Source organism: Homalodisca vitripennis, chromosome 1 (assembly GCF_021130785.1).
Source record: "Homalodisca vitripennis isolate AUS2020 chromosome 1, UT_GWSS_2.1, whole genome shotgun sequence".
Taxonomy (NCBI): domain Eukaryota; kingdom Metazoa; phylum Arthropoda; class Insecta; order Hemiptera; family Cicadellidae; genus Homalodisca; species Homalodisca vitripennis.
This window is the reverse complement of record NC_060207.1, coordinates 143,421,279-143,446,859: the sequence shown is the minus strand read 5'-3', so window position 1 is coordinate 143,446,859 and position 25,581 is coordinate 143,421,279. Positions and strand designations below refer to the sequence as shown.

The window sequence follows — 25,581 nt, the reverse complement described above, 5'->3', positions numbered from 1 at the left end:
AGTCACGCCAGAAATAAAAGCTTAACTATACAAAATATAAATAGTAATGTTTGTTTAAGTTACTCTGTACATGTTTTCAAATCAAATCCAAAAGCAGAAACACAATGATCTTTGGAAAATGTGGCTTGGTTATATAGAATGTGAAAATGATAATAAACTTTTAGTACCCATCTTATTCTTTCTTTTATTTTGATAGTGGGTTTGACCTCACAGTTTGGTACTACTCCCCATTCTTGGCATCTGGTCACAACCTCTCTTTATTTCCACTTAGTTACTGTAAAGAAAACAGTCAAGTAAATGAGTGAAGTCCGAATCATGTATTATTGTCAAAACTATTAGTAAAGTACTATTAAAGTGGCTTTCAGATACCTGAAATTTCAAAATAGTTTTATAACACATACCAGTTACTAGTTAAGAGTTACAGTAACACGTAACTATTATAACAGTTTTTTCCTAGATCACAGGGGAGTTTTAATAAACTATAATATTACATATTCAAAATCAAATTCCTTGAATAGAAAAAAAAACAACTGATGTAATGGACCAATAAAAGTTGTGTTCATAGTTAGCTGTTCATTTTAATAATCTATTAGAGATTCTTTAATACTCAACAGTATTTTTAGCTTGGTTTAAACTAAATTTAATTCTTTTCCAGATAAATTTTCTCTAAAAGAACTGATAAAGAGTTGTTTAGATATGGTTAAAGGTATATTATATTACTGACATTTTCTTTACATTTCATGGTCAATTAACTTTCTAAATAACTTTTTGTGATTCAATGTTTATTGAAGTTATATATACTAATACTCATACTATTACTCACCAATATAGCCATGTAATGAGCGAAATAGAAATATAACTCTTCAGCCAAATTACGCAGAGCTAACTTAATGAAATGTTCTAGATAAATAATTTTTAATACCACAAATAATTATATGGTAGCTATTAGTATTACTTAATCTGGATTTATCATAAATCATTTGTTTACAAAAATAATTAATTAAAAAGATACTTAATACTTTTTATTGTTTTTAAATGTGATTATTTAAAAATAAATAATTTCTTAAAAAGTATATCCAAAAGTTTTAACCGTAAATATACGTATATATATTTTAATCCTGTGTTAGCCACACTGTGTTTTAAAACATTTAATTTCTGTGCACTGTCTTGGAGATTTAACATAATAATAATTTTTATCAATATGTAGTTTTTGTATCATGAACTTAAAAAATTCAGACCATTGGTTTGAATTTTTCCAATTAACCCTGTGTTAGTCCATGCATTGTTTCTAACTCTGTGCTCCTTGAAGTTTTTACATTACATTTGTAAGGGTTGTAAGTCTGTACTATTGTTTGTGTAGCTGAATTAAAATCCACTCCAATTAAAATAACAATGGAGGAAAATAGTGATTTGATGAATCATCAGGTCAGGGCAAATTTTGTTTGGCTCCTTTTGTTTATCCTAAGACATATTATTTTTCTATCTAATTTTAATTTTATTGTTTTTATACTGAACCAATTAAACAATATTTAATTTTATTATTCATCATTAAAATTACAAGTTAATAAAGTCATTGCATGCTTTCCCATATTGGAAAATAATATTTCTGATTATTTTTTAATTAAATCTTTGTATTTTATGCAAAAAAACAAGTTTTATGGTGTAACCCCCTGGAGGGTTATATAATATTAACTTATCAAAACATTTTTATCTACTAATCCAATAATAATCTAATAAACCAATCAGTTTCAAAAATTGTTCAGAGTATACCTATCATATCTCAACAGTTTGTTAAATAAACATTATGCCATGTTTAAAATGAAGCAAACAAATTTTAATTTTGGTTTTTGATGGAAACATATTGGGACTTGAGGTTTTATCTTGATTGTAAACGTAAACATGGTAGTGGATTGATTGTATAGAGAAAAAAATATTTATAGCCTAAAACATACTGATATGACAAGTTTTTGTTGTTAGTAGTACTAGCTAGTGTGTTTCCCTCAAAGAGTACTCCATGAGCAGAAACACCAATGACTAACAATAATTACTTCCTTGTGTCAGTTACTGCTGAACTCAGTGAGATACCTGTGAAAGCTGCAGGCCAGTTGTTTAGGAGGAGTTCCATCTCCATCTCCAAAGAATACTTATAACTTGTAGGAGAACACAGTGAATATTACTTTGAATTGCACCTCCAGGTTCAAATAGAAAATTTATACTACTTCGTATTTTTGAATAACCATGGATAAAAGTTTACTGAATACTTGGTCTACAATAACTTAACTGTATAGTCTTACCTCAGTATCTGGACTGGCTGGAAAGCCTCATTGGCACTCGATGATTCCTCAATTTTATGTTCGTGAAGTAAGTTTTCTGTTTTGGAAGAAAAACTTGACCCATATATTGTTTAGAAACAGTGTAAATTTTAAAGTAATATCTCGTTTTGTGAAGCAAAACTAATTATTTAGAACAAATGTAAGCCAATTTTCAGAACATAACTGAATGATACCCATTTTAAAGTGTTTATTTGGATACAAATTTTAAATCAGGCGAATATATATATTCTCAGAATAAAAAGTATTTTTGGGTTAAATATTTTCCTCCTAATTAGGATAATGAAGTTTAAAACTCGGTGAGTATATAATTTTATTCAAAATGTTAACTGTGTCCGAATTTGAGTCTAAATACTCGAAAAGAATATGAGAAACTATACAGTCTACATATAAACATAATTGAGACAATGTATGGTTACATACTACATAGGCTAACTAAGAAGTAAATCAGCTATCTACTGTACTATGTAACATTACATTTAAAAGATTTTACAGTATATATCACAAAACTAAACAGGTGAACAGTCAACGTTTAAAGTATTATACTTCCAGATATAAAATCTAAAACTTTAAAATGTTATGATTGTTAAATACATTATATTAAAAGTGCTAAACCTTCATTATTTATTTACAATATTTATTTTACATGGTGGATCCGACGTTCCGTCACTAAGAACATTGCTTCACCAGTCTAATTTTGTGATCCAACTATATAACATTACTAGGATTATATGTAAAATGGAACATGAAACTAACCAGACCTAACCAAAAAAGACAACCAAATGTTGACAAGACATTTACTAACTATGTACGGTACGGTAAGGCGAATAGGCCTACATACATTACGGTAATCCAACTTTAGGCCTACTGTAACTTATCTGTTATCACAAAAGACAGGTACACGTATGTATCTGTGTGTCTATCTGACTAGTCTATCCGCTCCACTAAACTAAGCTACGGTACTTATTTACGGTAGCAATTGCTATTGCTTAAGTTAGGCCTACTCAATTACAGTTTAAGTGACATGCATTCTGGATGCAGTTTCAAAATATACACCTAGAATAGTTTTCCTTGATTTGGCATCATTTGAATAATAATATACTGTTATCAATTAAGAGAGTGCAGCTAAAGGGCTAGGGTAACACCTCTCAGCATACTGAGTCTAACTGCACTCCATGATTGACAATACTATAAAGTTTTAATTTAGGACTTCACAAAGGCTCTTATAAATGAAAAATTATTTTATGAAGTTAGAATATTATTATCACATTTCAAAGTGCAAGATGGAGTTTAAAATAACTGCATTGTGGTTTTCAAAAAATAAATTAACAATTCATTATCTTCTGCTAACAAACCAACCAAATATTTAATTGGTTGTGAAATAAGAAATGTTGAAATAGTATATGTTTTTTTGTAATTAACTTAAATATTATTACTAATTTACATTTTAAAAGAATATTATTAACTATTGTAATTTTTACTTTAGTAGGGATGTAAATATTCTATCAGTACATTAATTTAAATAGGTGGATATTAGTTATTGAAATACTTAAGTTGAATTTTAAAATATGGTAAGAGTTAAAATAATAAAAAGTACATTACATGAGGAAGTTATTAAATGTAAATATTAGTGGGTTTCAAGATATTCTAAACAAATACTAATAAGGCTATTTAAAGGTGTTATAAAACATTCGGAACTCTGTATTTAGAGGCATTCAAGAATAGGAATAGTCGGGTAATTCTTTGCAAAGTTCAATCAATCCTTAATACTAATATCTAAAAGTGCATACCTAAGAATAATGGAACAGTCTGTATGATGCTGGGTTGAAAAAACTGACCATATGCACTGTGACTCACCTTAAGAAATTACTTGTAGATTCTGTCTTCTCAAAGTACTTGTTGATTTTCTATGTTAATAGTGTATTGAGATATATATTGTGTGAATAAATCTTTAGCAGTCATAGGGAGCTTCCAAGTCTCAGTATCCTTGCCTTGCTGGATCCAAGGTACACAGGACATGTTCTCATAACTTTTGTAACTCATTTTGTAACTTTTTGTAAAATTCATACTTTACATTCTGTATTCCCATTCTTACTCCAAAGACAGAATATGCTTCTGTGAGGGAGCTCAAGAGTATACGGAGACAGTGCAGTGTACTAATAGAAGGGAAAAGACTAGCAAAGGATATCAAAGTACAGTAGGTCCACAGCCTGTATACATAGTAAATGTCAAACATCAGAGTTTTGGTTTCAGAAATTGTGAATATGTAACATAATTTATTTCCTACTACTGCTTTTTAAGTTTTGTATTTATTGTTAAGATTTACTTTCGTGAAATTTTTATATTTTAACTTTTCAATGTATTATGTAACAGAAAAATATATTGTTTGAATTCCTGAACAATATATTCAGTGAACTGTCCTGGCAGTGACTGTCCTTTTATATTGTGGACAAGAGTTAATAAAAATAAGGACAATTGAAACTGATTGCTTCATCAGTGCTAGGACTCATCCTTGATGTATAACAGGGTTAGGCAATTAATAATTACCCAAGCATTTTATTTTTAGAATAAAACCATTTGGTATACCTTTCTTGTTTATGAGATAAGTATGAATTGGTTAAGTCTAAATACTAATAAATTTTTAAAATGCAGAGATTTTAACTTGTAATGTATATGCAAGCAGAATGCTATCGTCTAGATAAGTGGTTGGTGGATTGTTATTGGATTCTGCTAAGATAAATAATCAAGAAATACAAATTATCCTTATGATTTATGTTATAGTAACATTGCGATTTTCACACCTTTGGACATTTAAAAATCTTCTCTCCCATTACTTTGACAGTGTTTTAACACCTTACATGTACAGCTTCAGTTATTCTCGTTGTAGTAGTATCTCTAATAAAAATGAAACCATTTGGTTTTTCATTATGTATTAAATAAATTAGTCCTAATAATGCTCACTATATCTTAGCGAAGATTTCAGTTCCTTTCACCAATTAATTTTAATTTTTTATTTAAGAAAGGATATTAACTAGTTTGAAAGCTTTGGGTGCATTCAGTTTGATGGAGACTGTAATAAATTATAATAGCAACATCATAAACGTATTCTGAAAGTGTCATATAAAATTATATATACTTCAAATTAAAAGGCCACTTCATGGAAGACAGTGATTTTATATAATTTAAGTATACAAAATGTTTTAAATAAAGAAGTCCAAATCAAAGTAATGACTAAAATTGATAATTTGGTTTATCATCTATTCCAAACTGATATTATTCTTTTATTTTTACCGTCAGCCACTTTGAATCATATTAATGTACATCCATAAAACTGTTGATGTCTAGTGAGCAATAAATATCACATGAAAATAATTGTCTTAGTAAAATTAATTTATACATTTTGCAAGGATTCAAAATATTCTCTGATAACACAACAATTTGAAAAACCTTAAATGTTTTATTATATTTGATCGAAAACATTTTAATATTAATATTTATCTTTATATAAGACTGATTCCGTTATACCAAAGATACTATGAAACTTATAAAAATTGGTGGTTGGGCCTGAAGTAGAATTGCATCAACGACTAAATTACAAAACCTCAATTAAGCAGTGCATCTAATAAATTCCATAAAGCGAATTCAATTGATTTAAATGAGCTTAATTACATTAACAGTTTTATGTTATTACTAGGAATAAACATTAGGTGCTTTATGCTGAAAATGTCTGCAACCTATTACCCTACAAATCTGTGTGGTATATTATATTTTTATTGGTATTAAAAGTTTTTCAGATTTTGGCCCAAATTACTCATTAAATGTATTTGTTCTGAGTAGATGAATGTATTTGTTTCTGAGTAAAATGCATAATTCTGAATAGAGAAAAAGAAATCACCAATCATGCAGGTAAATTAGTTAGTGGTATTGTAAATTTTTTAAATATAGGATGATATTTTATATACATAGCAAAATAGTTAAATAAAAATATAAGTTGGCAGATAATCAAAGAGAAATTCAACATTAACTAAATATGTAAAGAAGAACTTTCAGCAGTGATAAAATTGAATCTTCCCTGTGTGATTGATGACTATAAAGTATTGGCAACTTAAAGGTCTACTAGACATCAAACAAGACCATAGTTTATCTTTTATAATCAAAGTATATAGCACATTGTCACATTTTACGTTCAATATATGCAGCAATAACATATTACTGACCATATTAGGAACAACATGCTACTGGAGCTTAATCATGGTATTTAAAATATTATTAATTCAAGTAATCACAGGAAAAACTTTATGAAGTTTTTAATTGTTCGATAAATTTAAAATTATTGGACAATTGTGTACTTTTCTTTGCGACAATAGTTTATTTTCCAATAAGTAGAGCTTCTCCTTCAATCAATTAGTGATGATCACACTGAATCAGTGCTGCTTATGGTAATCAATTACCAAACATACGTCAGAGATTTCTATATTACTTACACTTTTCAATTCCTACAAACTTTATGAGGACTGAAGATTAAGTTTTATTTGTTTTTACTATTTAATTATACATTTATAAGGAAAATTATGTTCTTCCATGGATTTCATATTGAAATCCTGAGGTAAAAAACTGCAAATGGTTTAGTAACAACTAACTACTGTGAGTAACAACAGTTTAAAGATATGAAAAAAAAAAATAGTTATAGTTAATATGGTATCCAATTAATTTTAGGTAGTACACATTGTTAAAAGTATATTTATGTTCAGAAATTTAGTCATTTAACAATTGTTTTAAAATTGATTACACCTTGAAAGCATTACTTTCATAATTCAAATTAAAACCTGTATCATAATAAATGTTGTAATAAAAAGTGGTTATAAACAAACTTTTATCTTATATGTTTTATCTTTCCTGAGTTAAGAAAGACAGTTATTAGTCAGATAATATACCACAGGAAACTTAAGGTTACAGTTTATTATTTTGTTAATGTAATCATTGTATGTAAGTTTTAATGTTTCTATTGTCAAGCCAGAAATGTTTAGTGCTTTACAAATAATGTAGCAGTTTTCTGTAGTCAAAGAGCCACTTTTATGTACATTTCACTCTTGTAAATATAATATGTTTAAAAATTAAAATCCATTATCCTTGGTTGGTTTAAATAGAAAGTGTGCTGGAAACCTGTGTTTTACTTAACACTATTGTAATATGAATGACTGTTTGAAAAAAATAATGATAACGAAATGTAGCTACCACTTGCTGGAGGAAACCTGTTCTCAATTTTTAAATTTATACAACTAAAATTTCAACTGAAATACACCTTGAGTTTAAAGGTTTATAGAGATAATGCTTTGAGAATTGTGTGAAGGAAATGGGTCTGACTGTTTGTTAGGCAATTTCAATTTATAAGCAGGTTAGTAATAACTTGTGAGTCTTTCCTAATTACTGGTTTCTTCAGTCTGAGACAATTTATCAATGTCAAGTGTATGCTCTAATTAATTTTCATCAATTTTAGCACTTTACCTCACTTTTGGTATTAATAAATGTTTAAATGGTGCTATGATTTTTTTATATTAGTAGAAGATATACATAACTAGACAGGTGTTTACTCTTAGTTATTTAGAGGCAGGTTTCTCCTTTCCTCTATTCTGAGCTATTTATTATTTTATTAGAAAAAAAAAATCATAGCAACATTAATTAGCTCTTCTCAAACTTGTGTCTGATGTATACTATAGTTTTTAAGGGTTCTTTTGTAATTTGTCACTGTTTTAGACAATTATTACAGTTATGATTTTTGAAACTGTACAGATTTAGAAATTCACAGTTAACAGTTCAGGAAGATATGTAGGAAATTCACCACCTTAATACACCACTATATTATAAGTGTTAAAATCTGCCACCAGTTTAAAAGCTGAATATTTCTTATTGTATATTTTAACATTTTAAAACAATAATTTCTCATGACATTCATATGCTTGTTAGTGCAACTATCGGCTAGTGTCAGAGATGCATTCAACAAATTTGAAATGAATCAGTTAATAAAATTTCTTAGTAAAAATTGTACCAATTTTATTTTGTAAACATAGTGCTTTAATTTTTTTCTGGTCATTTAAGTTAAAGAAAAATCTAAATCTAAACATATCCTAAAAGAGTTATGCAAATATATTTTGACTTAGTAATGTAATTAATTACTGGTGTACTTTAAATTTATAATCTCTATGTAAAATTGATTTGTTTAAAATGCAATTTTATATAAAGGAACATTATCTTTTTTACATTATTAGAATATTTTACATGTCCAAATTTTATTTCCTTAAATAAATTGGGAAATCTTCATCCTCTTAAAAAAAAAATAATCTTAAAGACAAATTATAATATGAACAAAGTGTTACTTTATGTAATGCTTTCTTAAAACCTGTTTGAAAAATATGTGTTTTGTTTCTAATTTAAATAAACTGATCAGACTGAGGTAATTAAATATTAACATACAGTTACCAAATAAATTGTTAAAATTCAAAATATGTAGGCAAGCATTATCAAACCATTCTGAATTCCAAATAAATCGATGTTATTTTTACTAGTGTCAGAGATAAATCAAGTTTCATAATTTTTAACCATTAACTAACTGCTAGCCAAGGTTCTGGTTTTATTAACATGGGTATAAATTTCAAAATGTTGTTATAAATAGGAAAACCTCTCAAGTCCATGTTTCACTTCAGGAACTTGGATTTTAGTATTTCAATGCTAACGAATTGCTAAAAAATATGATTATCTATTATTACTATTGGTTCATAATTTAAATTCGAAACTGAATATAAATTATAAGCTATTGGTATTAATAGATAATAAAATTTTTAATAATTCATGAGCATTGAGACACTAAAATCTCATGTTTTTGTAGTGAAACATTTATGGATTAGAGATGAGTTTCTATTATAGCGGTTTTTAAACTTTAAACCCAAGTGGAGCCTCAAATGTTTGGCTATAAACTGACTAGTGTAACCTCTTAACATATATTCTTCTTCTGTGATGTGCCTCTTGTGCAGCCATGTGATCTTATCAAAATGTATCGTAAGTGTATTTATAGGATAAAAATAAGTTTGATTCCTTTTTGAGAGCATTAAAATAGCATATTTTCAAATTTTACCATGAAAATAAACCACAGATTATTAATACATAGCTCCAGTAGTTTATAAAACAGTTAATTATTTTTAAGGCTTCTTTTAATATGTGTAGGAGGGGATTTTATTGTACAATAGCACAGAAATTTGTCATGTGGAAACAAATGAAAATTTGCACATTTTTAATGTTGAGTTCCAACAAAAACAACTTTAAAACATTCAATTCATTGAGTGCTCTGAGTTTTTTTCACCCAAACCCATGGGGTTATTCTTTTCTTACTTCTCAAGGTATTTCATTATACTTTTATGACAGTTTCTAGGATAAAGTGATTTGCAACTGAAGGTACAATTTACATCAAGCTGTATTTGTTCACCTTAATAAACAAAATAAAATATATTAATTTGACAGGATATTAAAAAAAGGCCCTGGACTCTGTTTTTAAAGTAGTTATATGATGTAGTGTACAGATGTACCGTCAATAGAATATATGTTAAATAGTTTTTATAATTGCAGAACTTTTCCTGATACAAGGAAATATTAACTTATAATTATTTTTGCATGACTAGGCCTAGTAGACCTGATGAAGGAAGCCACTGAGTGCTGGTAGGCACGGATGTAGAAGGAGCAGTCATTAGCCAGCAATATGGCCACTTTTATTAACAAAGATTATACCAATGATGGTGCCATAAGTTATTGTCACGAACAAAGTTATCAAAATTAATGGTATTTTAAATAAAATGTATTAGTTTGGGAAATGAGATATTCTAAGCATTCCTACTGAAGAAATAATGTTGCTTCTGTTAAAATGAACTAAATGTCTAGGTGATTATTTTCTGGGCTCTATTTATTCATTTGTTAAAATGGCTATGAAATCTATCTTGCAAAAAATATGTCCAAATACATTCCGGAAAGCATACAACCATTACCTATTTAAATTTCATTAGTAAACTAACAAATAAGACACCACACCAGACATCTTTCATTAGGCCAGGAACTGCTGTTTAAGTTTGTAAAACGTCACGTTTGACATTTCATTTTGTATTCATTACAGTTTATTATCCTAAATATTTTACCCAAATCATAAACTTGGTTATGAGACAACACTTTATCCCTAACTATGGTGTCAGTTTAGAAAAAAATCCATTAGGCTTGACAATCTTAGTCTTTAAAAACATAAAATATTAAGTTGAGTGAACCTCATATGTGTAATCTCTGCAATGACAATCATTCTTGGTGTGTCACAATCATGGTACATCTGCTCCCTTGTAAAACTACAGCAGCCACTAATACAACTGTATGGTTAACTGTTTCTCTTGTTACACCATCAAGGATACACTTGCACATTTATTATATTTAAGATGTGTAGTGGATACATTGTATAGTTTGTTGCTATCAGTATTCTGCTGGTCCTTACAAAGGGTGATTTATTAATGGGTGGCTTTGTATGTGGAATCACAAAATCATGGGATGTAACAAGATCTGATTACTATGGGAATTTGTTAATGTGGTTGATAAAGCAAAACTTATTTAGGTTTTTATAAAAGTTATGTTGTATGTCTTTTTATGATAATTATAAAAAGCACATGACGTGCAATCTGAATCATTTGGGTATTGGTCTGAACCAATATTACCACTCCATAACTGACAAAATTCCACTCTCACTGTATCCAGGGTCCCATTGACATTCCCTACTCATCAAGGATGTACCAGACCTCTAATAGTATTCAGGTTTTAGCTCATATAGATAATGCAAGAATGTCATACCGAAACCACATTTCCCCTAATATCCCATATCCAAAATGGTCTCATAGTCACCTGATTAGAGCATTACAAATATTATTACATTTAAATGAGCTTTGTACATCCTTCATTTTGAATTTTACTAATTTTAATTGCTTGGTGGTGATTTTGGAAGTACACTACGAATGGAGTTTTGTATTCTACCTGAATGTTTGTGTTAAACCAAAACTTAATCATCAGGTTCGAACCTTCATGATCTGCTATCAAACCTTGTGCACTCTAAACAACTTTCTGGCTGCTTATGTATAGAAATTAAAATGTTTCCAACCTGAACTAAATAATTTAAAATCTAATCACATCTAACTTTATTTGAAATAGTGAAAATTCACACACAGGGGATAGATAGCTTATCTGCTATGGGGAATGCTTTATTGCCACATTCTCCCAAAGAGATCACCGTTTCTGTCATGGCGGGCATTTTAAAAGAAAGTAATTGATTGTCTCATCTGCAACAGTATCCAAAGTGACTAAAAGAAAACTATACCAATGACTTTTGGACTACATTCGTAAATGTAAATTGCATTATTCTTTGTAGCACTGTTTTATAAACCTAGAAGAAACACCAAATTCAAATTCATCTTTAAAGTACCTTTCAACTGCAAATCACTGTTTTACTGCCAAAGCCAAAGTATCAATACTGTTATCGGCACTCATACTTAACATGTCAGTCAGATGATGAATTCGTTGGTCCGTGCGTAGGCACAATCTTTGTTGAACACACTATATTGAGCGTCTCCCACAGAGTTCGGCTAATCACTAAAAGCATCTACGTGGGTAAAGCACGGAGAACAGCCACTGAAGATCAGATCTGCGCTGGGAACTGTAGTAGCTCCAACCCATCAACAGAGAGCAACTTCTAATTTCACTTACTTTTAAATTAACACACATCAATGGGCATTACTAGAATCTTGAAAAAGTCATGCTCGTTACCAGTTAAACTTCAGCGAAATAACCTAACATCCTAACCTAGTTGAATGGAACTAATTACACTTTTAATAAGCAAAAATATCTAATTAATTACTAGCAGTTAGTTTATTTCTCTTTATAAAAAGCTTTTAACCTTTTTCTAATGAATGTAGACTCGGATGTGGCATGCATAACAACGATTTAGATTTCATTTTTAAACAACGGTTTTATGAAACATGAATGCATGCATTCTATAACCCTAACATCAATGATAATCTAAAAGCAACGAATAACGCAGTTTGAATGATTCAGTAGAGTCGTCCATGCACTACTCCCCAGAAGTTAGTTACACCAAACTATAAATAAACTACAAAACACAGTTATTAAGTTTAAAAGGTAACTGCATAGACGCTCTCAATAAGAGTCTAGTAAGCCCAAACGAAACAAACAAACCGTGCAGTGTAATAATATTGGTGAAGCAGGTGAATACAATACGGTAACTTCCGTCGAACAGTCAAATCAAGCAAAGTAAGGAGTCATTGAATATTATACCATCAAGCAGCTCTACTGTCAACCTACTTTATTGATATCTGCTCTACAGTGCATGATAGATCGCTACGCTACACACACAACTACAAAAACATCTAACACTATAACATACGGAAACACTAAGGAGCCAGGTGAACGTTTTAGACCAACCCTCTAAACCCGCAAACAAAATTACAAACTTACTTTATTTTTCATTTGAATGAGAATACAAAAATAGAGGGTTCATCTCCACTTCTACACATTATTGCTGTCGCATAATATTGTCACCTAAGCAAAAGGAAAAAGTGACTTCTTGTTAAATCCGGTAGTAATTGAAACAAAAAACTGTTTGGCACTTAACAAATCAATTAAACTTGTATGTGTGAAAAATTTAAACTTGCCACCAATAATCACATTTTCCTTTCACTGTACGCAATTCTCTGCCAAAACCCGAACCACAAAAGACTTAATTTCCACCCAAGAAAAACTGTAATGTCACTTTGAAGAAATGAGATCCTGGCTGAACAAAGAGAAATGAAAGAATTAAGTACTGTACAGATCTGTAAGTCACAGTGCCTTAAGGGTTTTCACAGAGAATTTCCTAGTAAACCTACTTATTACTACAGTTTGCTTCTTGTAATCGCTAGAAGTATCTTAAACTAAGATAGACAATAACATTACCGGTAATGAAATATTATTACATCAAATAATTTACACAATTCTAAATACAAAATGAGTATTGAAAACAGTTTGTAGACCTCTTGCGGTGAGGTGAAGCACACTTGGGACCTCGGCAGAGACTTTGTAACATTTACAAAAATAAGTACCGTAACCAGCACGCAATTTTTGTCACCACATTTTAGTAGTCAATTTATAAAACCATACTTTTTATACAATTCTACTATTCACTAAAACATTAGTGTAGGCAATTTAATACAACTCAGAAATACCAACAACTTTCAACTGTATTATAATCTGTTGACGTCAACATGTCAAAAAATAAATTGGTCCACAAAATCACATGCTTTAAAATTCGATGTATTCGGGCACAAAACCCGTTTAGAACTTTAGTCTAGCCCAAACAGATGGATTATGGAATGTAACAGGTGCTTCAAACTCGACTCGTGAACAAGACACAATAAATACAAAAAGACAAAAAGAAAACGGAAATCTAATAACAGGAACATTACTTACTCTAGATAGTAGTAATTTAGTTAACAGATAAAATTAAAAGCACAGTTTGAATAAATAACTATGACTAACGAGTGGAACATTGACAGTCGATATATGACTAGATTCGGCCCACACGAGACCCACTGTGAAGGTATTCCACTTGAGATCAAGTTACTGTATATTTACAAGACACTCGCCTCTTAAAAACAAAGCATTAATGAACACTGTACAACAGTTCTCACGTCGCAAACACAACAAGGCGACTAACAACAGCGATTTGTCTCGACGATTCGGCCGATCACTTCAAAGAATTAACCGATTTAGTGGAAGATCCAGTAGAGGGCATTGCTAATACTGTCGCTTATTGCAAATTTATTGCTTAGAAAAGGAGCCCGGAAATAGGTGTTATTGTTACTTCACCGATGAGCAAAAGCAGATCTAACTCGAAAGACTTTTAAAGTACTGAAAAGGATTTTGAAATGAACGCTGTCTTATCGGTAGGATGCGGCAACTGTTCATGGGCTTCAAACGTACATCCCCATGCCATACATGGAACTCCAATCGACGCCCTGGAAGCTGGACATATCGACATTGGCGAGACTGTAGGCCTGGTAGGGATTTGCAGGGGGTGCTAGAGCTGCTGCAGGGTTGAGAGCTTGTGTGGCTGGGGCGGTAGCGGTGGCAGGTGGTTGTGTCGCAGGAATAGTCGCAACTGGATACGGAGCATATCTGTATCCAGCAAGACTAGGGTATCCACTGAACAATTTCCCGTAACTCACAGCAGCAGCTGCGTTCTGCACTGCTGCATTCTGCGCTGCAGCAGCGGCTGCGGCGGCCTGTACGTGGGCCTGCGCCGCAACAAGTTGTCCAGCAGAAGTCACAGGTGTTGGTGTTGCCATTCTAACTCCACCCATTACCATCACTCTTTTGCCCAACAACAGTCCAGGGGCAACCACTTCCTTTGGCTGAGCCTTCTTGCATTCTACTTTTTTATTCTTTATCGTGTGAAAGTGTATTTCACAGATTCTATCAACAACATCCTCATTTTCAAATGTTACAAATCCGAATCCCCTGTGGCGTTTGGTCTGCTGATCCATAAGCATCACAGTTTCTTCTACTTTACCGAATTGGCTAAAATATGCCTTTACCTCTTCAGAGGATGTATCTTGACTTACCCCTCCAACAAATATTTTCTTTGTTCGGTTTGACTGCTTTGGTCTGTTTTTTGGAGTGGCATGTTTAGGATCAATTTTTTTCCCATCTAAGGTGTGAATAGGCACTTTGAGGACTTTCTCTACGGTGTCAGGCTCAGAGAATGTAATGAATCCAAATCCTCGGCTTCTCTGTAACATGTAACAAATCCATTTACTTTCTTGGAAACTGAATGAGATTAAAATTACTATTTACGAATACACATCCTGTTTAAGAGTTCACTGTACGAGTATTTGGCACGATATCAATGAGGTTTCAGTTTGTTTAGTTTTAGAATAGTCTGTTTAAGCCTTAACAGTGTTTTGTCTAATCAGTCTGTCAGTTTATCCACAACATCGCCTGACACTGTTTATAATCAAAAGCTAATATGTTAAATGTTAGCAATTTTTTTAACAGAGCTTTTAATGTTTTTAACATATACACACTCTCATAAATGTATTGTTTCCACAAATTACTAGATGCATTTGTTTTGATTTTATTTCTATTCCTTTATAATATCACACCATACGATAATAAAACTTGACTTGTAACGATTTTTTTTATTAGATTTATCTTCTTAAAAGAATAATTATCCTTTAGTATTTATTAATATGTCTGCAATAACTTTATACGTTTTACATTAACAGAAGTAGACAAACAAATTAAAGTTAACCAAAGTAATCATCACTTTTTATAAATAACAATGTAAAGGTATAAGATATTAACTATTTAAAAATTTTGAAAAAGTTACACAAATTCTGAAGATATATGAAATTAACTGAGTTAGTTTCTTCGTAATTGTATAGGTAGTTATTATTCCAAAATAAACTGAACTCCCATTAGTTTTCAAATTAAAATTTGATACTAACCTGTGTCAGAGGGTCCTTCATGATCAGAACATCAGTGACTGTCCCAAACATGCCAAAGTATTCCTTGAGCTTATCAGGGGATGTCTGCCAGCTCAGGCCACCCACAAATAACTTGGCAGCTGCAGGATCCTCATTGGGCGATGAACGGCCAGATGAGTTTCCACCTCCTAAAATACGAGAATTATGTCAATTTTGTTACTTTGCAAAATTTAAATTCTAACTTTCTATTTGTGTTCAAACAAGAAATAACTTTATAAAAATTAATCTAAATACATTAATAGTATTAATAAAAAAGAAATTTGATAGTCAATTTACAAAAATGTATTTTGTAGTTACGTTTACAATGATTGACTTTACCCAAACAGAATCTAGTTTAAATCTCTATAACTTTTTTGAGTATAAACTAAAACCTTCATTGTCTAATTTCTAATAGGGAAATGTTTTAAACTATTATACTCCTATGTCAGGTAATATATAGTTGTCAGAAACATCCCTCATCCACCTTCACCACCTAAGAATACACTGACTGGACACTGAGCGTTTTAGGATTAACACTGGCATAAAAATACTTGTTCAAGCAAAACAATAAAATTAAATCCAATATCACAAACAATACCCAACAAATGTACTAAATTAGTAGAAATCTCACAATAAATTTACTATTGGTATAGACTTTTTCACCAACAGTTTTACCTCCTGACTATCCGAATAGTCTGATTTGGATAGCAGAAGGTAAAATAACTCTATAGTATTATTGTGATATAATTTATACAACAATTTAATACTTATACAAATTTCATCATTAAAAATGAGTGTCATCAATTATAAAATAGAAAGTTTTTTCTGATGTATTACAAAAAAAAAAAAATATATATATAATGGAATAAATCAAATAAATGTTAAACTACATATTGGAAATTTTGGGTATACTCTGGCAAATCCATTTGTAAAAGTTGGATGTTAAAGATGATATGAGGCTATGCTGTATTGGTACATTTTCTGCAGCATCCTTAAGTACTACACCTTGGGATCTTTTATAAAAGAATCCACATAATAGCTAGAGCAACATAGTAAACAGATAGAATATGGCATTGTTAAGTAGATTTAAGCAGTCTTTAATTTGGTTAAAACTATAATATCTGCAGTGATTCCTAAATAAAACTGTAAGATTTATTTGTTTGTCACTTGTCATTTGGGGTAGTAATTATTACACTCAATCTTCATTTCCTATTATTATACCTTAAAATATTTAAACATACTTGCGAAGCATTATTGTCATCTCAAATTGACAATTGAGCACAAGAATTTCAAGGATTAGTGAATGATTATGTAGTGATACTGTAGATCTCTTTTAGGAATTTCTATCTCAAACCATACTGTACTTAATTGGCTATCTCCTAACTGACTAGTGACTCCTTTAGCAGGATACTTGGTTTCACAGTCTATAGGATGAATTATGTGACTCTAACGACAACATTAGAGTTTTAACCACTCACCCGTGGAACTATTGTTCTGTGTGGTGGTATTCAGATGCTGTGACGGTGTTGTGTTGCCGTTTCTGTGATTTTCGGCTGTCTGTGAACTGGCTGTTCCATTCATCTCTACCTGCGGCTGTGAACCGTTCAGGTGGTGGACGAGGCCCAGTCCGTTCATTTGCAGCATGTTGTTGAATGCTTCATGGTGGTCGGCCATGCCAAGTCCCTCCAGGCCCAAGCTGGAACAGAATTTTTATTGTAGAGGCTGATATATTTGTCTTGAGTTCTCAAGCAAGTTTTTAGTTTATAATAGATCATTAACCTACTGGGTAACATATGAAAAAACCAACGGAACTTTCCAAAAGCGAAATACCATACACCTTTTACTTATAATTTGTTTAGTGAAGAGTTTATGATGATGACCAAGCACAAGGTAGAACAGTACAAATCAACCCTCCGATCACTAAGTGCCAGAAGTTTTTTTTAAGGATGCAATCAATGCACTAAACTCAGTTCAGGCCAACTTGATTAATCCCTCTATCTGTCTTTTAAAACATCTTGTAAATATCTGTTCATTTCCTGATTGTAACATAGTCAATTTTATGTTCCAATAGCAAAGTACAGACAATGTTCTCAATAAGCTATACAAATTAAGTATAATATCTTGAAAACCGGTAGATTCTTACATGTTAATAACATAATGAATGTATAAAACTAATCACATATCATTATTCCAGCTCTGGCCTGTGGTGACTATATCTGCTGGTGACATTGTCTTAATTGCATCTTCGACTGCTTGGCAGATGAACACCAGGGACATAACGTAAGTTTGCAACAAAAGATAGTATACCATTTTTTATATAGAACATAAATCCTTAGTATGACTAAAAATATCTATTTGTATACACTTTTAAGTTAATGTTCATGATATTAACATAGTAAGCAAAAGTTTTTAACTGCAATAATATAGCCTACAACAATTATTTCATATATTTATATGTACTTTAGTCTATTTTAGCTTATGATTGTATTAAATCTGGTATTGATGTATATTTCATCCCTAAGAAGTGATTCAATTACTTCAGCAAATTAAAATATTCTGTCGCTGCAAATAATACTTTTAAAAAGACATCAAAGTTTACTTGAGGTATTATTTTTCTCATAAAGCTGTAATCTACTATAAACTTAATGCTCAATTTGAGAATAAGTCCTTTACAAGAAATACAGTCAGTAAATCAGAATTAACTGACATTACTTTTCTGTTTTAGTGTAATTTTTTTAATTTAATCTATATAAGAAGTTTAGAAGAAAATCTTAAGCTGCATAAAATGACTCATTGTATATGTTGTTTCCTAAGTTTGTAATGTTAAAACTGTAGTATAACCAAATAATAGGCTTATTTTCATAAACATATACAAAAAATGTTATGCTTATGAACATTTAATAGACAGTTCCAACAGGAAATGGTTTTAGCCTATGAACAAAAATATAATTTTCTTCCTTAAGAGATAGTCAAATTTGGAAAAAAAATTCAAATAAAATATGAATTTGGACATATTCGTCTCTTACAACTGTGATGAAGTAGTAAGATGATATACATATAGATTAGAGGGTGGGAGGGGTGTAAGGGCGGGTGGGGTTGCGGCAACGCATGCGCTAGGGCAGCTGGAAATCCAGGTCTTTCTCATCCCATCCCAGGCTAGAGCAGAGAGATCAGTAGTTTGTTGGTGTTTCAGGGTGAACAAGCGGAGGAAGCCGATCAACGAGAGGGTCGACCTGCTGAACCCCAAAAGTCTCAAAGTAAGTGTCGAGTGTGTGCCTGGGATATTGTCCTGTCACAGCAGTATTGTCTGGTGTACTGCTGTAGCGGGACATAGCCCTAGTCTCGCACCAGTCTCCGCCGCCGAGTCTCCACTCCGCGATCGATACGGTGCTCGCCGCTCTCCGGTCAACAACCTTCAATCACAACAAAGGCTCGTCCTTTACTCACCATCAGTGTTGTTTTTAGTGAAAAGTGCCTCGGAAACTAACGCAGTGTGTTAATCACAGTTTGCGACCAAGTGTTATAGGTTATGTAGCCTAGCGTAATGCTAAAGTGAAAAGTGGTTGATAGTGCAAGGTTTCCCCGCGAGGAGCGCCTTTTACCTTGTTTATTGATTGAATGATTATTGCATGAGTTAATATTTTGGCTAAGTGGTAATTATTATCATAGCCTTATTATTTAAGTTTGTTTTACTCTAAGGACATATTTAAAATATAACTTAAGCTACATCAAAAGTTACATAATATTATATAATATTTACGTGACTAATATGAGTAATTTTACCTGCAACTAGTTGGTTAGGCCTAAATAAATCAAATTAGATAGAACAGAATAAAAATAGTGTGGTTTTCTTACAGAACAATTATTTATTTTATATTAATATGCTTTCGAAAAGAAAGTATTTACTGAGTCAGGAATGACATCAATAACATAATCAACCTGTTTCAGAACAAATGAATTAATGAATTGGTAATTTGGTAATCCAATGCCATTCTGATTTGTCAACCCTAGAACTAGGTTTGATGAAAAATAAGTTACTCTTGATAGTACCGTCTAGACCAACCAGATTAAAGCATTCTTGATTGGTTTAATACTAACTTATTACTGTATAATGTACTTTTAATCACAATCACGTTTACACTTACTTTACCTGTAAACTAATGTTATCTTTAAGAGTTCTTGTGCTATCACACTATTCAAGAGATGTTAAAAGAAAAGTATATCAGTAACATCTTGTGTTATTTGTATGTACAACTAATAAAAAACATATAATTTATAATAAATATTTTAGAAGTCTTAATTTATATTTAGTAGCCTACCAGAGATAAAATTGAAATTTATTTCAATTATGCATGTATATTTGGCTTATTTTGCACTTAAATACAATAATATGTAATTTTTTATTGATAATTTACTTGTATTCGAAAAAGTAACTTAAGCCTATAAGAGTTCAATTTAATGTTATGGTTGTTAAAATCCTATCTCACGTTAATAATGAGATTTCTATTTATATGTGAAGTAGTAAATACATAAAAGTTGGAATCATAGAGTGGGGTGTGACACTGACACCCCAAAATTGTTGTAGCCTAGTGAAGATATTGATTGAGGCTGGCCACTGGTGAATCACACCACTACCATCCCTATACCCCTCTTTCTCCCCCTTTCCAATCATGTTCCTCCCCTTTCCTCACACCAAAGATACTCCAAGTTATAAATTAATTTAATTACTCTAAATCATTAACAGTATAATTTCTACATACACTATACTTAATTAAATTATAATAAGTTATAGATATCATTCTTTGTTAGGATATTTTCACAAATAATATAACACCAATTGTATGATTTTATGAATTTAAACCAAGAGGTACTCCATTGACAGTTAGAATTAAATTAATATTGTGGTACACTAGAGGTCTGAAATTAGGTAATTGATCTTAAAACCACACACAAATTACAACAGAGTTTAAATAATACCTAATTTAACAATAACCTTTTCTTGCACAACTAGGCTAGACTGAATTTATTTATAAAGCATTTAAAAAATTAAATAAACATTTTCTCTAAATAACTTGTAGGCTATGTATTTCATTGTTAATATAAGTATAAAATCAATTTTATTATGGCTTTGGTATAAAAGTTAATTTTGATAATTGTACTTTATCTTTGAGTGGTGATAAGTAGAAGAAGAGGTTGTGTTGAAATGTAAGAATTTTGACATTTAATTTCTTTTTATACTATTAACTATGTCATTAAGAACTCTGTTACAGTTCAGCTAAATAAAAATGAAATAACAAAATCATACTAAACAAACATAAGTACTTGCACCTCCCCTCAAAATCACTAATTATTTACTCATAAAAATTATAATATTTTATTTTTTAGCAAAACTCAACTGGAAACAACCTAATCACAAAAACTAAATACTAGTTTAAAAATGGTAGCAACAAAATTGTTGTTACAATTGCTCGTAACAACAATATTACATTACATTATAGTATTTCGTTTTTGTTAACGAAACACTTGTTTAGATAATTAAGGTTGTATTCATCTTATTGAGTTTCTCAATATTTAATGTTAATGTTATTTAATATTCTTAATGTTACTTGTGTATAATATTTCTTTACAGAGATATAATGTTCATTTTTAATCATATTCCTTTTGAATATATAATTAATGGTACCAAGTGAATACGGAAGCCTTCCTTGTCAGTATTAACATTATTATTAAGTAACAAAGCATTTTATGAATTTCGTGTTTTGTCTTGGAGCTTAGTGTTTGTTATTGGCATGCCTCTAAGTAAACTAATAGTACCTATCTTTCTCTTCCTGTTCCCTAGTCCAATATCTTATGACATGTTGCAGAAAGAATGAATACTAGTGCTAATCATATTATGGTCTGTTAAACTTCAAGAGTGGTGAAGGCAATGGGAGCCAGTGTTAAAAGTAGCTGGTACTTGAAAGTAGTGATTGGCTTGCAGAGTGGTAATTTTGCATATTTTTCATCTAATAAGACAGTATTGCCTGGATTGTATCATAGCTTGTGTGATATTGTCAACTAATCCTCTTGGTATCTGAGACAATAAAGCCGAAGTGTTAAATATGTTCTGAAAGATCCTTCAATATTAAGAATACTGGCATGACTAACAACACATCAATAATATAATACAACTTATCCTGTAAATATTATTGAGTTAAACCTCTTAAGCATCTCAATTTTAAGTTGAACTGAATCATTTGGTAAAATACATCTTATTGAAGTTGGCCTAGAGGAACCAAAAACAATTGACTTTAGTGAAGAACAATAGCACTTGAAGACCGATAAATCACTTCAATTGAGTCTTAGGTACCTCTGGTGTGAACAAATATGTTTTGTTCATTTTAGTCTAGTTACTATAGTATGATACAATAGAAGTTAGAAAACAATCCGACTCTCTTCCTGCTACTGTATGTTCTTAATAAACTTATTATAAATATTTCATTATTATTTCTTTTTGAAATGTACCTTAACATTGGGCTGCAGGCTCTAGACCATATAAGTTCTGTGATAGGGGACTCCGGTTTACCAACCACAAAAATATATGTTTTCAGATAATATTAAATCATTTTAATATGTTGGGAACTGTTCTTTAAACTTTATCATTTCTCTTATTGTATAAATGCTGAACAACACACACTCCCTGCATACTCTTCAATCCCCTTACACAGTTTTAAGTAACTTTAACTATACTTTTCAGTATGTTTATGACATTTATTAGATCATATCACGATCATATATCAATTTTTAAATGAAGGATATCCCAAAATTATGGCTTGTAGTAATGACAGCCACAGTGAAAGTAAAAGCCGTAGGATCTCTACAGAAAGCTATGTTTTGGAATTAACACAATGTTTAGTACAGAACATAACTTTAGGATTTATTGAAATTCCAATATGTGTTTAAAATAGAGCCTGGATTTCTGAAACACTCTTCCGACAATGCTGGTTAGATATTCATTTTGGAGTCCAATACTTTTCCTAGAATTTATCAACAAATTTCAACACTGATAAATGTTACCATGAATAACTTCTAATTTTATATATTTGTATTTGAAAAATAAAGAGTAACTTCTAATTTTATATATTCATATTTGAAAAATAAAGAGTAACTTCTAATTTTATATATTTATATTAAAAAAAAAACATGGCAGGACTTTAAATGACTATTCAAAGTATCTGTAACACATTAAACCTAATCAAGCCCTTTTATGCATAACTCAGTGATACATGGTGTATACAGAAACCATAATCTCTAAATTATATTTTAATACTTTATTAGAAAATATCAACTAATAGTGACTTAAAATTAGAATACTATTAATTATTAATGATAACACTGAAAAATAATCATAAACAGTTATAAATTATACAAATTTCTGCTATTTGGAAAAATGTGCTACTTTTTACATTCCATTGAAACCGCTATTATCTAAGAAAATCTTTCTACAACCACACAAAGCTAAAAATCTATTAATAATCTATAACACTAAATGAAACACACACATTAAGAAATGAACCCCAGATTGTACAAGTTTTAAAGGAAGAAACTTTAACATAGAGTTGCCATTTACAATAGTCAGTGCTACAGAATATACATAGGGTAAAAGGAAAAATGTAATTAAAGTTTAGTTGTACTAATAATAATTTCTATAACCCTCTTAAACTATAAATATATTTTATCTTTCTCACTGTGATTCAGCATTATTTGGTAAATGTATAGTAGGCTGATGATATGTAGTATCTATTATGTGGAGTAAATTTGTCAGTAAGTTTGGCTTAAAAATTATATTGGGCTTAATTTGTGCAGTGCATGTAAATAGTGATGGTTTTGTAAAATTTTTCCTTGTTTTCCAGTTTTTTTTACTTAAAAAATCACAATTGTCAGTTTTTCAAATCTAATTTTCTACCTCCCCTTGTGTCTTTGTTATAGTTATTTTACATTCATTACACATTATGAAGATTTGTTAACTTTACTGAAATGTTTAAATACTCAGTATATCCAAAGGAAATTAAAACATATATATTTGACTTATACAATAGATAAAAAACCATCTTTAAATCAGAAATTAATTCACTGATTAAATTAAATAAATTATAAATATAAAGAGTGTTTAAAATGTCAATAGCAGATGATTTGGTTTGTAATGTGTAAATTCTGTCAACACTTGTATTGAAGATTCTTTGATAGATCTTTTAATAAAAGTAATTAAAGTTATAATATAATTTATTTTAATTCAATAAATTGAAAATTTAGTGTACTATATTTTTATAAGGTAATTATTTTGTTGTAGTTTAGAAATTACAACTTTTAATTTTTAGAAGACTGTACTTTTTATAAATTTGGAAACCCGCCCAAAACACTTTAATTTTTAATATTCTGGAATGAAAATTAAAGAAAATAACTATATTTTCCAAATATAAAATATCTTAATTTGTTTTTCCTACTCATTTCCATAAGCTTAGTTTTAAACATTATACAACAAATAGCACATTTATTTATTTTGAAAATGTTATGGGGGTTCTTATTTATATTGCAAATTATGTGTAACTTTTATGTAGAAAGAGTTTTAAACATTCGAAATCTTAAAGTTTATTACATAATTTAGAAGTTATGAACTGTTCACAAGATATAAAAGCCTTCAAAGTATTTTTGAGATAAAGATATTGTTGGAATTATAACAGTTAAATAGAGGATTAGCACAATTACAAGTTTTTAATTTTGTAATCATAATGGAATTTGAAATTAAAACATAAAACTTAAGGAGTCTTTTACGGTATCTATTTTTATAATAGTATGAAGATAAGCTAAGCTACATTAGGTACCCATTCTCACAAGTTTAACTAAACTACACACACAGAGTGTGTGAAAAAATTTTTGTTTTAAATTATATTAATTTTAAGTATGTTTTGTTATGAAATATTTCAACCATTTCAAAATGTTGGTTTACCAAAGCTAAGGGGAAATGTATAGATAATCGTGTACAACAGTTCATGTATTAGTAAGGTAATGGTTAGGGTTTTTAACTTTGAAATATCAGAAAGTAGTATTTATAGATGTATAAGGAGATATTTAAAAATATCTAGGCTTTTCAATCTACACAGTATTAAATAAGTAATTTAGACGTTGTTCCTTATGATATTAAAATTTACTTATATAGATAGAAATTCAAAGTAGTTTTAATGATAAGACAGTAATTCAAGAGAGAGTTCCAAAAATTCGGTTTTTATGATAAGAATTATTATTTTAACTTTGAGATATGTATTTCAGAAACATGTTTACAAAAGGTGCCTTCTAATCCATATACATTTTTTGAGAATATAAGAAATGAAGTGCCGAAAAGTTTGAACTGTACAATAAGCAAACAAATCATAAATTTAATTGAAAAAACCACATGTCCGAATAAGAAAAAAATAGTAAGTGTTAATAATAACACTATATGCAACGAAATAGACCTTTCAGTGTCTTGTTCTGTGAATATTTCAAACAAAAATATAGAATTGTCTGTAATCCAACTATTATTTGAGAAAATAGCAACTAAACCTCAACTAACCGCTATGAGGAAATAACACTTTGTCTACTCTTCTGCTCACTCCGGATATCTATTTTAGACCTCTATCAAAAAT

The 25,581-nt window shown here is 30.2% G+C and overlaps 2 protein-coding genes across 12 annotated transcripts in view; one reads left to right on the top strand and one right to left on the bottom strand.

The window, feature by feature from the left end:
• The window catches only part of LOC124372674, a 64,107-nt gene that overhangs the window by 15,467 nt on the left and 23,059 nt on the right, over positions 1-25,581 (top strand). The window contains exons 3-4 of the mRNA XM_046831087.1: positions 18,114-18,199; positions 19,113-19,176. Coding sequence (XP_046687043.1) covers positions 18,114-18,199; positions 19,113-19,176 — 150 coding nt within the window. The remainder of the gene's footprint in view (positions 1-18,113; positions 18,200-19,112; positions 19,177-25,581) is intronic.
• Positions 12,704-25,581, bottom strand: part of LOC124372611 (RNA-binding protein Musashi homolog 2) — a 225,402-nt gene continuing 212,524 nt past the window's right edge. For 10 of the 11 annotated variants that reach the window (XM_046831023.1, XM_046831033.1, XM_046831038.1 and 7 more), the window contains 3 exons: positions 17,398-17,615; positions 15,902-16,068; positions 12,704-15,184 (listed from right to left, as the gene is read on the bottom strand). In XM_046831023.1, coding sequence (XP_046686979.1) covers positions 14,366-15,184; positions 15,902-16,068; positions 17,398-17,593 — 1,182 coding nt within the window. In that variant the 5' untranslated portion in view covers positions 17,594-17,615 and the 3' untranslated portion in view covers positions 12,704-14,365. Of the gene's footprint in view, positions 15,185-15,901; positions 16,069-17,397; positions 17,616-19,702; positions 20,045-25,581 lie in introns of those variants that run through there. The other variant, XM_046831079.1, reaches the window with a different exon arrangement.